This window comes from Fukomys damarensis, unplaced genomic scaffold (assembly GCF_012274545.1).
Source record: "Fukomys damarensis isolate Sample0158 unplaced genomic scaffold, DMR_v1.0_HiC HiC_scaffold_17, whole genome shotgun sequence".
In the NCBI taxonomy this organism is placed as follows: domain Eukaryota; kingdom Metazoa; phylum Chordata; class Mammalia; order Rodentia; family Bathyergidae; genus Fukomys; species Fukomys damarensis.
Window position 1 is genome coordinate 2,106,153 of NW_022900929.1, and position 13,684 is coordinate 2,119,836.

General features: G+C 44.0%; 2 protein-coding genes across 3 annotated transcripts in view; both read right to left on the reverse strand.

The window, feature by feature from the left end:
• Positions 1-4,051, reverse strand: part of Rsph10b (radial spoke head 10 homolog B) — a 38,857-nt gene extending 34,806 nt beyond the window's left edge. Inside the window, exons 1-2 of the mRNA XM_010642761.3 lie at positions 3,804-4,051; positions 1,856-1,931 (exon numbers count right to left, since the gene is read on the reverse strand). Coding sequence (XP_010641063.1) covers positions 1,856-1,931; positions 3,804-4,033 — 306 coding nt within the window. The 5' untranslated portion in view covers positions 4,034-4,051. The remainder of the gene's footprint in view (positions 1-1,855; positions 1,932-3,803) is intronic.
• A 3,221-nt stretch (positions 4,052-7,272) lies between these two features.
• Pms2 (PMS1 homolog 2, mismatch repair system component) overlaps positions 7,273-13,684 on the reverse strand; it is a 28,831-nt gene continuing 22,419 nt past the window's right edge. For both annotated transcript variants that reach the window (XM_010642760.3, XM_033764789.1), the window contains exons 12-15: positions 13,053-13,220; positions 10,255-10,355; positions 9,770-9,939; positions 7,273-7,436 (exon numbers count right to left, since the gene is read on the reverse strand). In XM_010642760.3, coding sequence (XP_010641062.1) covers positions 7,293-7,436; positions 9,770-9,939; positions 10,255-10,355; positions 13,053-13,220 — 583 coding nt within the window. In that variant the 3' untranslated portion in view covers positions 7,273-7,292. The remainder of the gene's footprint in view (positions 7,437-9,769; positions 9,940-10,254; positions 10,356-13,052; positions 13,221-13,684) is intronic.

A 13,684-nucleotide genomic window follows, 5' to 3' on the forward strand; every position in this document is an offset into this window, starting at 1 on the left:
ACTGAGCTACACCCTCAGCCCTTTTTTATTTTTTATTACCACATTTATAAATTCACACTTTCATCTGTTTTACCTCATGGAAATAATTAGTGTGTATATTCTGACACACATGTGACAGACACAAGGAGACAAAATGCATAGCCATCCCTCTGCACCCACACACACCAAAGTTCCCGGATGCTCAAATCCCTCACAGAAAATGGTGGGAAAAAATTAAACCGGTGGAGTATTTGCATGTGACCTATACACACCTTCCATTTATTCTGGTGCTGAGGATCAAACCCAGGGCTTCACGCACACTAGGCATGAGGTCTACCACTGAGCCACACTCAAATCCATTTGTACACTTAAAATCATCTCTAGAGTTTGGATGATACCTGCTCCAATGCAGATGCCATGGAAGTAGCTGTTGTTCTGTTTGATTTAGGAAATAACAAGAAAAAGGATGTCCTATTATGGACAGTACAACTGCTTCCCCAGATACCTTCAGCCTGTAGTTGGCTGACTCTGTGGACAAGGAACCCTTACATACAGTGGGCCACCTGTAGGGCAACCAAGGACAGTTCATTTACATCTAGTGTCTACTGCTCATCTGCAGCAACCAGTCAGGAAAAAACTCAACGCACCTGAATGTCCAACTGCAATCAGAGCAAACCAGAAGAAAATGACATCTTGTTCCTTCCTGAAGCCCCCTGGTTGGAGGCAGGATGGATGGTTCTCAGATGCAGCTGTGTGTGACAATCACCAGGGGTGTGATAACACACAGACCGCAGGGCCCACCCAGACTTCCAGTCCAGGGTTCCTGAATGTATATTTCTAAAACTCCCCAGATAAATCAAGTGTGGTGGTGCATGCCTGTAATCTAGTACTTGGGGATGCTGAGGCAGGGGGATCACAAGTTCAAGCCCAGCCTGGGAAATTTAGCAATTTAGTGAGATCTTGTCTCAAAAAAAGGGTAATGGTGGATGGGGACGTAGCTCAGTGCACAGGCCCAGTACTTTGGGCGGGGGAAGCTCATGTATAAATATTCACATATCTATTCAACATATAATGGCAAAATGACAGTAACACTGGGGTTTCAGTTGGCCTTTGAATCCACAATTTCTGAATCTGTAATCTGGGCACAGAACCAAAAGCAGAGAGAAAACTTTTAGAGAAAGTCACATTGTTGGTGGTATCTACAATGTAGCTAGGCCTACAATGGTAGGTAGCATCAGTTCTGAAGGTGTACATTTTCCTTCTCTAAAAAATGCAGCATAACAGCCATATACACAGTACAGTATTTCTGTTGTATTCAGTACTATCTGCCATCTAGAGGGAATAAAGTAAATGGTAAAATGGATGGGAGTTCCAAGCAAATACTATTCCATTTCACATAAGGGACCACAGCAACTAAAGATTCTGGTGTCTGAGGGGAGTCCCAGAACCTATCCCCCAGAGATGCCAAGGGACAACTGTTTTTAATTTAGTGACAGAACTAAAATAAGATATAAATCAAGCAAAGAAAAAAACTCAAATGACTACTTCAGCTATACTAAGCCATACTTTAAGTACCGTAGTCAGAATTCAGAATAAAATTAGCATGAAGTACTTGGAATTCCTTGTGAATAATCAGTGACACTTTCTGAAGACTTGCAAATCTGAAACTATCACCCTAGGCAGGAGGATTCCAAGTTCCAGCCCAGCCTGGGCAACTTAGTGACTTAGGGGGACCCTGTCTCAAAAAAATAACAGGGATGGGGTTGGGGCTCAGTGCAAAAGCCCTGGGTTTTATTCCCAGTACTAAAAAAATCAATAAATTAAACTCTCACCCCACACCTTCACCCAACCCAGCAGGTTCCAGTAAGCAACTCACATGATAGGTACAACCACCTTGAAAGATTGCAAAGCCTTCTCCCTGGTAGAGGCCACAGCGTTTCTCCCCTTCATATCTATGAAGAAATGAAGCTGGAGGTAATGAGTGATGTGAATAAGCAAGGGGTTAAAATACAGTCAGGAAATGGAAGCTGGGCCTGGCACATGTCTGTAATTCCAACACTCTGGGAGGTTAAGGCAGGAGGACTGCAAGTTGGAGCCCAGCTTGGGCAATTTACTCTCAAAATTAATGAAAGAAAAAAATAAAAGGAAGAAGGAAGGAAAAGAAAGGATATGTTCACTTTGGGAAAGGGTAACTTCAAGAACGAGGACCAGATTTTTAGTTCAGATCCAAAGGGATAATATGTGACTTGTCACATAACTCATCTTTGGCTCTGAGATGAAAAAACAAGCCTATGACAGGTGCAACCACACTGGGCTTCTCCTACGAATACAAGGAAGAACAAACACTAGAAAAGTCTATGGAAACATCCACTAACCAGCAAGCTAAAGAAGAAAAAACTACATGTACATATCATAGTGATAGAAAGCTATTTCATGGATTCCAGTAATTGTTTCTAAAAACAAAATTCTGGCCAAAGTGGTGCAGGCCTGCAATCCCATCACTTTGGGAGGCTGAGGCAGGAGGATTCCAACTTCCAACCCAGCCTGGAGAGCTTACTCACTTAGAATGATCCTGTCTCAAAGAAATAAATTAGGGCTAGAGCTGTAATTCAGTGAAAAGGCTCTGGGTTCAATTCCAAGTACAACTGAAACAAAACAAATCTCTTACAATATGAGGAAACTACTTAAACATAAGCATGTAGTGAAAGCCTGAGGTCAGGCCACCTGGCAACAGCCATTGGGATGAGCCCCCTGGAAGCAGATCCCCCAGGCCAGTCAAGCCTTTTGTAACAGCACCCAAGGGCAACAATTTCAACTAGAACCTTGAGAGGCCTGACCTCAGACTTCCAACTGTGGACCCTGACCCCAGAAACCCACAAGGTACCATTCACAGCTGTCAAAATTACAAGGCTTTGGGATGACCTGCTACAAGGTGGTAGGTAATTCACACGGGAGATGCACAAATGGCCATGCTTTAGGTAGGCCCGGGAGCAGGGGAGTCTTTCGGAAATGAGTCTAATCACTGCAACAAGTAGAATAGTCTATGAAGAGGGGAAAGACTAATGAGAGAAGCAGGAAGGCTCATGGAAGGAGAAGAGTTCTAAGGTTTCCAAGCCTGGAGACATGGAAACTGGTAGTACCATTACAGTGGGGAACACTGGAGACACTAACAGGGCTAAGAAATACTGACATTCTCAGTGACCTCTTAAGATGTGCGGTCTTTCACTTCTCCCCATTAAGAATCTGAGGTTCAGCAAGCTCAAAGGTTGGGCTGAAGTCACAAAGCTAAGGCTCAAATCCCAACCTTGTTTCAAGTCCAGCAGTCTGGTAGTTCTGGACATGGGGAGCTTGGTATATGCCTGTAATATCAAATACTCAGGAGGCTGAGCCAAGTTGGAGGCCAGCCCAGGCAACTTAGGACTCTGTCTCAAAAACTTTAAAGGGTGGGAAGTTTCTGGGGATGTGGCCCAGTGGAACAGCACTTGCCTAGAGTGTGCAAGACCCTAATTTCAATCCCCAGCACCACAAAAACGAGACCAAAGATGTTTACCATCACCTGGGGAGATGGCAGGTAAAACTACAGCAAGAGATTGCCAAGACAGCATGAAAGTGATAGAAACAGGAGACTGAAGATTTGCCCTGAGACCTCAGTGGGACAAAACCAGCACCACAGAGAGGCACAGCTGGGAAAAGGAGTCATTTTCAGAGTGGAAGAACATTTTCAGAGTCACAAATGTGTGAGGCATCACGTGCTTACAGCAAATCATGCTTTCAAGAAAGCCCAGTTCTCAGGGCCCATTCTTGTCACACCCCATGCAAGTCACCTTTCCACTATGAATTCGGTCAGAGAGGGCTCTTCGTACTGGGTGGCATCTCCTTCCTCCTGAACACGTGGGGATTCTGGTGGTATGTCCAGTGGCTGGATGCCAACTGGGGATATTTCTTGCCTAGGGACATTGTTATCTTGCTTGGAAAACTCTGGATAATCAGAGAAAGATGAGGGAGAGCGAGATGATTTTTCTTTTTTGTCTGTTTTTTTCTTTTCTTTCACCATTGTCTTTAGAAGTCCTACTTTGCTTTATACATATAAATATCTAATGATTCCTTTGGTTGACAGCTGTGTTTCCAAGCATTGATGAGTATTATCTGAAAAACAAAAATCCAAGCTCTAAATACTTGGGGGTTTCATTTATAGAAATGTATTGTTAGCATACAATTGTCATTATCATTCTCTTAAAGCCTGAAAATAATCACATGTATCATGAGTTCATAAATATATCAATATCACACTGGTTGTTCCTGAAATTTTTTTTTTTTTTTTTTTGTTACTGCGGATTGAACTTGGATCCTTGCGCTTGCAAGGCAGGCCACCGAACTGCTGAGCTAAATCCCTGGCCTCCTGAATGACTGTTTTTTGCCTCTTCAAAGAGAGTGAAAGTATTCTAACTGTATTGTTTAGGGCTTTTAAAAAAATAAATTATTTTGAATCTGTAATAACTAATTTTGACTTAAAAACCCTACAGGCTGTTGAGCAGCTCCCTGATTTTGTAGAAACACTCCCCAAACCATGTCTCACCTTTTATTAACATATAAACTGAAATGGTGTCCTGTAGGCAGACACTTAGAAGTGCTTGTTTGAGCTTCTGGAATGCAGTCGGGGAATAAAGTTCCCAGGGTAAATTATGGAGCAGTGGAACCACTGAGCTAAATCCCTGGCCTCCTGAAATTTTTTGAACAATAGAACTACCATCTAACATTATTTCTTTTCAAATAGTGCTACCGTAAGGACAGTAATCCTTCATGAGATGACTGTATGACCTCTATGTTGTTGTGTGCTGTCAATTCCCCTTAGCAGCTCCTCTCCTAATATGCTAGGCTTTGTAAAATGCTCACAAGCTGGATTCCAGCTCCTGCATCACCTGTTCCCAGCTCTGTGTGCTTAAGCAAAGTTTCTGAAGCTCCTCCAGCCTCAGGCAGCAAGAAGGAATAACTACCTTGTTTTATAAGGTTTCAATGGGATGAAGCTCACAAAAACACTAGCTACAGGATACACAGCAGTGAGCAAAGTGAGGGATCACCCTGTCACCTTCCTGTTTTTGAAGTTGAAAACAGTGGCTGCCCCTTCTCTAGAGCCACCACTGAGTGTGTCCCACAAGCTAGAAGGGAAAGGATGTGCTAAACAAATGTGCCTTCAGGGGCTGTAGGGCTTGGAGCTTGGTTCTGAAAGGGCATTAATTTTCATGACCCTCCTGCCTAGGCCCCAGCAAAACATCCTAGTCCTTCAGCAAAGACACACGGTTGAGGTGCAAAGTCCAGTTCCTGCTCCACTGCCCAGGGCAGGGGGTGGGTGCTGCCTGCCTGTCTGCCTCTGTCAGGATAGCATCCTCTGGGTACCCCATTTGTAGGCTGAACCCCACCTCCGGGTCTCTCTTTTCCTTGACCCCTTCCTTCCCACCCCTACCAGCACAGCCGGTTGACTGACTTACCTGGACAGGGCCTAATGGCTTTCAGTCCTCCACCAAAGTACAAAGAAAGCAAATTTTCTCAGTGTTTCCTAGTTATTTCTTCCCTTTCTCAGGTGCACTTTTTCCTTGTGGGGCTCCTGGGGGCACTGAATTGCTGGGACTCAGTGGCTCTCCCAGGCTTGAAGGTGGCAAAGAGCCAGTATCAGGAACCGCTGGTCTGTCTCCAGGGCAACAGTAGCTGCAAGCCCCACCCCCATTGCTCTTAAAGAGGCCACAGCAGCAAGAAGCAGCCAAGCATGGCATTATGCCCTTGCCTGTTAGTCCTGAGAGCCAGGAGGAATAGGCTGGCTGGCTGGAGCTACAGGCTCTTGGCCTGAATAACCTAGTTCTGCTATTCCATAAAATAGAAAAAATTCAAATAGTTTTCCACTGCTGTCTTAAAGAAATTACCACAAACTTAGTGGCTTGAAGCAACACACATTTATTATCTTACAGTTCCCGTGAGTCTAACAGGGCTAGCTTCTGGAGGTTCCAGGGGAGCCTTGCCCTTCCAACTTTACAGGCAGCCAGCATCTCTTGGCTGGTGGCACCTTTCTTGGTCTTCTAATTCAGCATCACAGCACAGCATCTCTTGGGCCAGATGGGAAGTTTTCCACTTGGACAAACTTACAAGAGTGGGCCCATCAGAGTAGAGACCAACCTTCCCATCCTAAGGTCCATAACTTAATCACATCCATGAAGTCCCTTTGGCCATATAAAGCGACATAGTCACAGGTTCTGGGGATTAAGACACAGCCATCTTGGGGAGAGCCATTGTCACGCCCTCCACAATTCTGTTTGAAGAGTTCTTATGAATATTAAATGAGTTACTGCACACACACACACACACACCAGCACAGAGCTTGACGCCATGACACCAATTGTCAATTTACTGTCTCCTGACAGCTAAGGACTGACCCTTGGCAAGCCCTCGCTCCCCTCAGAGGGGATGGGGCGGCAGTGGGCCTGCCTGCACTTGCTATCCCTGTACCAAAGCACCATCTGGACTCCACTAAGGTCATTTTTTACTTCTACTTTTGCCACAGGTCAAATGAGACCAGATTCCTATAGTTCACACCCCAAGGAAACCAAATTACAGTATGAAGTTACAGAAAAGCTAGAATCTTCTTTCCTGATTAGAATAGCACTTTCTACCCTGGCTGTGCTAGGGAACATTTAACAATAGTGACCAGAGGCCCATCCAAGTCATTTCTTTCCAGCTGAGCCAAGAACCTCCCTACTTTTTTTATTATTCCTAAATTTTAATATGCACCAGGGTTGATAAGCATCAACCCAAAAGGACCATAGTCTTAAATTTAGAAAATTAAACAGATATGAATTTATCATTGAGAACTCAAAGTTGCAGAATAAAATACTTCCAGCCAGAGGAGAGGCCACGGTAATTTCCAAAGTGCTCATTTTTAAAAACATGTTCTTGCCTGTACACACATACGTACACACACACTCAAATGTGGGTTCCAACACTGGAAGAAGGACAGTTCCAAGCAATGCTGAACATGGTTTGAAAAATTCTTAGGATCTTTTCTTTTTTTGAGGCAGGGGTCTATGTTGCCCCAGCTGGTCTTAAATTCTTGGGCTCTAGTGATCCGCCTGCCTCAGCCTCCAAACAGGCACAAGCCACTGCATCCAATTTAAGATCATTTCTAAATGGATCTGGTACATTTTTTTTTTTAAGTGGCAGATTAATTTTGAAACAAAAAACAAAACAAAACAAAAAGTTACTTCAGACCCGTCTTTCAAAACAAAAAAGTCTGCAATAAAATTTCTAATTCTCGGAAATGAGAAGTGTCAGTTCTGAGAAATGACTTTCAGATTGGCAATGTGTCTCATGGTTGGCCTTCCGTGGGGACAGTTCCAGGGGTGGTCCATCTCGCCCATGTGGACAATGAGCTTCTTCATCTCACTTGTGTTAAGAGCGGTTCCAATCATCACCTGCGTAGGAGACACAATGATTTGCAGTTTTAAAGTACTCTTCAGAAGCACTCTTCTCTAAGACTGGACAAGATTGTTGTTCAACAACAATCCCTGAAACACCTTTCCTCAAAAACGTCTGGCCTTCGCCTTTCTGTGGGCTCAGGGGCTCCGAGGCTCTGGCATAGCAACACAGCTCTCCAGGAGATGCCATCCTGACCTGTCCAGAAGCAAAGCACTCTCTCAGCAGCTCCAGCACCAAGCACCTCATCTACATCCCACCAACAGCAGCAGCCCATGTGCTCTTCTTACCCAGCAGCAAGGTCAAAGGCACGTTACCAGGTTGTTCTATGCTCTTCCCTTGCTCCTGTCACCCACCTACGCACCCTTACTGGGCTTCATGCCTGCACCTCCCTGCATGCACAGCCCCCTTGGGCCACAACAGTGCTGACTGTTCCTCATGGACCATGGACCTGGCTGTCCTGGGCCACACTTCCTCCTCCTTGGGCTCCTGCTCAAAGGGCTCGGCTCACTCTTAATGGAGGAGCATGACTATCCCCCACTCCAGCCTTGCTCACTCTCTGAAATGTACGTGGAGAGGAACAGACAACACAACACAGACTGGGATGCTGTGAGCCTAAAGAACAGGGACAGATGAAGGGGACAAGCCCAAACCTGTTGGGCACCATCTTTTCCTTCTATAGCACCAATACAGCCCTAAGGCTGCAGTTAGAGGGCCCTGCCCCACTGGAGACAGACAATAAGGTAACAGAAGCAAGAAAGTGCCATGCATGATGGGGAGGAAGCAAGACATGAGAGGAGCAGAAGTGATGGGTCCAGGCAGGGGACAGCAGCAGGAAGGAGCCAAGTGACTGCGGAGATGGCCGGCAGCCAGCATGCCTGGAGCAAAATGTAGCAGGAGCATGACAGAAGAGACCACCTCCACCCCAGGACCAGCACAAGAGATATGGAAGATTCAAAACAGAATGGGAGGGGAGGTACAGCTTTGGACCCACAGCCCTCTGAGTCACCTGTTAAAGTGCTTGGCCAAGAGCACTGGCTACCCCTGCTTTGACACCCACTCAGACTCTGAGACTGGAAGGTCAATATGACGTCTTCATTAAACAAGTATCCGTGTCTGCAAGTCAAGTCGGGGCACTCTTCTAATTAAACTCTTCCGCAGAGTAATCTCACCCAACCTTGAGGCTGTGAATTCCACCTGAATCTGATCTGTGGCCCCGACACTTCCCTTGAGCCCTACGCTCACACATGTGCTATCTGCAGGCACTCCACTTGCAGGTAAATGTGGCCTTGCCTACTGCCCATCTACAACAGAGCTCTAACCCCCTACCTTACCCCTCCCCAACCTTAACCCTGAGACTGGAACCACGTGGCAGTTCTTGCCCTGGTGGCTCTCATCACTAGAGACACCTACCTCAGTGTCCCCATGAGGAGCAACTCTGTGTGACCCATCCTCAGGCCACATGCTCCCTCATTCAGGTCCTCTCCAGCCAACCTCTGGCTTTGCTCAAAGCCTCTCAGCCTTGACACTTGCTCTTTCTTCTATCCAGAAAATCCTTGCCCAAGGGGATCGGACCTCACCTTTCCCACAGCTGCTCCTGACTGCCTACCTCCCCATTCTCCTCATTCTCCTATGGTCATTCCCTACCCCAACATGCTGTCTGAATCTCTACTTGGTGTCATTTATTTTATGTCTATTTCCCCCCTCTGAACTGTTACCTCCACGTGGGCAAGGACCTTACCTGTCTATTTACCTCTGTGTTCCATCACCTGGAACAGGGCAGGCTACACTGTGGGGGCTCAAGAAATTCAAAGGAAGTAATGTAGCCAGGTGACAGAGTCATTTAAAGCACACTGGTCTAACACCCAGCCATTGCTACCACTCTCCATCACCAATCTAAGTGGTGGAAGGGACACAATATGGATGCCTTCACATGGTCCCCATAGAATACCTACTCACTGACCCTGCAGGAGCGTGTGCTACGTCGTCTCAGTCTGGCAGCCACAAATCTTGCTCAACCAATGGTGGAATTACCCTAAGGGCCAGGATGAAGAAGGTGTACACAGAGCTAACTATGTGGGGATAGACGAAAGCTGTGAGACAGAACACCACTTCACAGAAGTAGCGAAAGCAGTATGAGCCAAAGGTCGAAGATAATGCAGACCCAAAAGCTGGGACATTATACTGACAGGGACAGTGTGGCTCTCTATGTAAAATGACTCACGGCAAACACCGGAGACTCCAGACCAAATCAGGTGTTGAACTGAGAACCTCCCTGGACCACCAGCCTGAGCAGACCTACAGGCCTGGCAGCCAGGCTTACTCTACTTACAGACTTCCGGCAGGCTCTGGAGGCAAACATCTGCCTGACTCGGGAGGGCCGGCACATGACTCCAGGACTGTCACTTAGCATGAAGATAAGTTCATCTATATCTTGGGGTCCAAAGGTCCAGTTTTTACTAGTTGGCAAGGAAATCAATTTAGCCCTTTTGGTGACTGGAGCTAAAAAGAATAATATTTGAGAAAAATCTTATTATTTAAGAAATGTGTGTCACTTGAATGCTATTTATAATGACCAGCTGAGGAAGACACAGACCTGAAATGCTTTTTGGAGAGAATTTTGCTCACCTCTTACAAAATAAAGAGACAGATCTATATAAAGTTAAAAATTGTTCCTAGTACAGGGGATTTAGCTCAGTGGTGCTGCACCTGCTTCTAAAGCAAAAGGTCCTGAGTTCGATCCCTGGTACCACAAAAGAAAAAAAAAAAAGTGCCTAACTCTAAAAAGACAATTCTTAGCCCCAATTAATAACTTACCACCTTCATCGATGACAAAATCAAAGCCATTCTTTCTAAATATTTCCAAATTTTCTATTAGGACAGCTTCATTGACAGCAGTTAAGTTGAGAGTCTGAGGTCTGAAAAACAAGAGATTCAAATTACAGCTTGAAGTCAAAACATTTACCTTTAAAACTAAAAAATGAAACAATAGTATAATACTTTAAATTCATCTAAAAAATACAACATGAAAATCACTTTCCGACTCTATACCTTTCCAGTATTCAGCTAAGTGTCAGAATTCCTTCTTGTTTTCTTTTTCTTTTTTTTCCCCCCAGTACCAGGGATCAAATGCAGGACCTTGTGCTTCAGAGGCAGGAACAGCACTGGTTTTCCTTTCCTTATAAGGTTCTTTTTTTGGGGGGTACTGGGGATCGAACTTGGGTCTTTGCACTTGCGAGGCAGGCGGTGGCACCACTGAGCTAAATCCCCAGCCCTTCTCCTTATAAGGTTATTTTTTTTGGGGGGGGTACCGGGGATTGAACTCGGTCCTTGCGCTTGCAAGGCAGGCCACCGAACCCCTGAGCTAAATTCCTGGCCCTAAGGTTCTTTTTTAAGAGGTTAAAAAAATAGCTGCAAAAGTAGTTTGCTTTCTTTTCGATCTGATATCCCACTGATGATCTAAGTCTTCTTTTGGATCCTCTCCTTAAGGATAACAATGTACCATAAGGCTGTTCTTCCTCTCTACAATAAATCTAAATTGAAAAGCTGGGTTATTTCATCACTGGCATTTGAAAACACTGAGTAGAGAACAACTATTTTGCTATCCTGCTCCTTCCTCTGCCTGCATTACTTAACCATCCACCCATCTCCCTACTAGCTTTATGGAAGGCTTAATAAGACAAACACTGATAAAGGCAGGACGCATCATGATGAACAAAATCAGACTCAGTCTCTGGCCTTGATTAGTGAGAAAGAAAGATACTAAACAGTCAAATCAATTAAAACCACTAGCAACATGATAATCAGGAAAATACAACACAGTACTGTAAAAGCACTCTTGTACAAGAAGTGAGATTCGGCCCTGGGATCGAGGAAGGATTCCTTTCTCCACAATCAGAGGTAAACTTTGAACTGAGCTCTGGGAATAAGGGAGCAACTCAGATAACAGGGGGAAGGAGTGGGTGCAAAATGAGGGTTACAGGCAGAGACAACTTTTGCAAAATTGTTCCCTCCAAGGAATTGTTGATGTTCCCAGAGTCACACACAAGAGATAAAACTTCACTCTTAATGAGGCTGGAGTGTAGGGAATAAATAGAAGAGGATTTAGGAAATGCTAAGGAAGTCAATGTGCTAAACTGCACAGGGCTATATGCTAGGGTAGAATTTTGGCCTTTATCCTTTAATCCTGAAGTGTAGCCCATCTGGGACCCAAAGTGGCCCATAATTACCTGGGTCAACCTGCAATGCCACACATGAGACCTTATTTATGCAAATTGGCTAAGAAAGAAATCCCTGTGAGAGCAGCAGCAATATCTGTATACAGTAATTATAAAGTAATTTCTGAAATGACTTCATTACCACCTTTACTCCTACTAAAAACAAATTCAATTAAGACATTCTATAGAAAATAGAGTACTCAGTAAAGTAGATATATTTTCCCAACTGAGTTACTACTTAGTGGCACATTTCCCCATGCCAGACCTGTATCTGTTGTAGTCTGAGTTTACTCTGCATAGTTTAATTCCATCCAATGAAAATCCATGATCTTCCCTTATAACTTTGTGTGTGTGTGATACTTAGGGTTTGAACCCAGGGCCTTTCTACTAAGCTACATTCCCAGCTCTTTTTAATTTTTATTTTGAGAAAAGGTCTCATCCAGTTGTCCAGGTTGGGCCCAAACTCTCAATCCTCTTGCCTCACTCAGCCTCCCAGAGTGCTGGGTTATAGGTGTGTACTATAATGCTTGGATTTATAACTTTTCTTTGGAAAAGATTGATGGTTTACCTGATATGCCATCATTTCCCCTTGAACAAAGGTCAGTGAAGGCAGTCAATTTGATAAAGAGAAGAATATCAGAGATTGCAGGGACTATCTACCCACTGAAACTGCTCTGCTATAGATGTGAAGACTGACTTGCAGGATGGGATGCCTTTCTGCCAGTCAGGCACCAGTACCACTAAAACCCTGGCCGATTTTGGGCTTCTTTCTGAACACATCAATCTACACACTATAAAAATACGAATAGTACTAAGTATGCCCCCACTGCCTTCACCGGAAGGATTTTCTGGCTAATTAGTGAGCAACATTCTTAAAACAACTAAAAAGGTTCAATACCTAAAGAATACATTGGGCAGGTTATTCAGCTTTTCTGTGCCTCAGCTTTATCACCTATGAAATGGCAACAGCAATGGTAATAACTTGTAGTTTATGAAAAACAATTGAGCTATACCTGTAAATTTCTTCAACAGTGCCAGGGACACAGCAAGATTACTAGTGTATAAGAAGTACAAAGTTTGCTATATGGAGCCAGTGTCTTGGGCATACCTGTAATCCAGCACTCTGGAAGGCTGACACAGGAAGACTGCAAATGCAAACCCAGTTAGTAAGAATCTTTCTCAAAATGAAAAATAAGGGGTTGGGTTGTAGCTCAGTGTGAAGGCCCTGGGCTCAACCCCATACAGCAAAATACATAAATAAAAATTCTGTTCTATAAGTACTTAAAGAAAAAAAATACATAAGTATTCATACAGACATATACATAGCATCCCGATCTTAAATGAAGGAGAGAAACCCGGGAGAGAGCAGTGAAAATTCCAAAGACCTTGTGAACTTACGCAATGAGTCTCTGCGCCTGGAGCACTGTGTGCTGTTGCAGCATCTCGAAGTTGTACTTCTCATCTGCAGCATGCTGGTCCACCAGGAAGATGTCCTCCTTCAGCTTAGTTACTATGAACCCCAAATTAAACTGACCAAGGATCTCCATTTCTGCAAACATCGTTTTACTGCATGTAGAAAACATTAATGTAAGACATTTCAAGGGATTCTTCTGATTATAAAACAGAAGATCATTTTTTAAAAATCAAGCAATATAAAACATAACATAATCTCAACAATACCCACTTTCCAATTATCCACTCATCCAACTATCCAGAGACTTTAGTTACTATTATTAACAATCTGGTCGCTGGGGATGTAGCTCAGTGGCACCACACCTGCCTGGCAAGTCCAAGGTCCTGAGTTTGATTCTTGGTACCAAAAAAAAAATCTGGCACATTAATGTCTGTGAACATGTGTGTCATGTGTGTGTATATACATATGTGTGTGTGCATATCCTGATATACCTTGTTTATATTTTTTTAATTAAAAAAAATAAATGGAATTTTAATTCTTCATACCACTATACATGCATCACTTAAACACATCATAGATATTATATGTATGTATTTCACTTTTTAAAATAAATTTA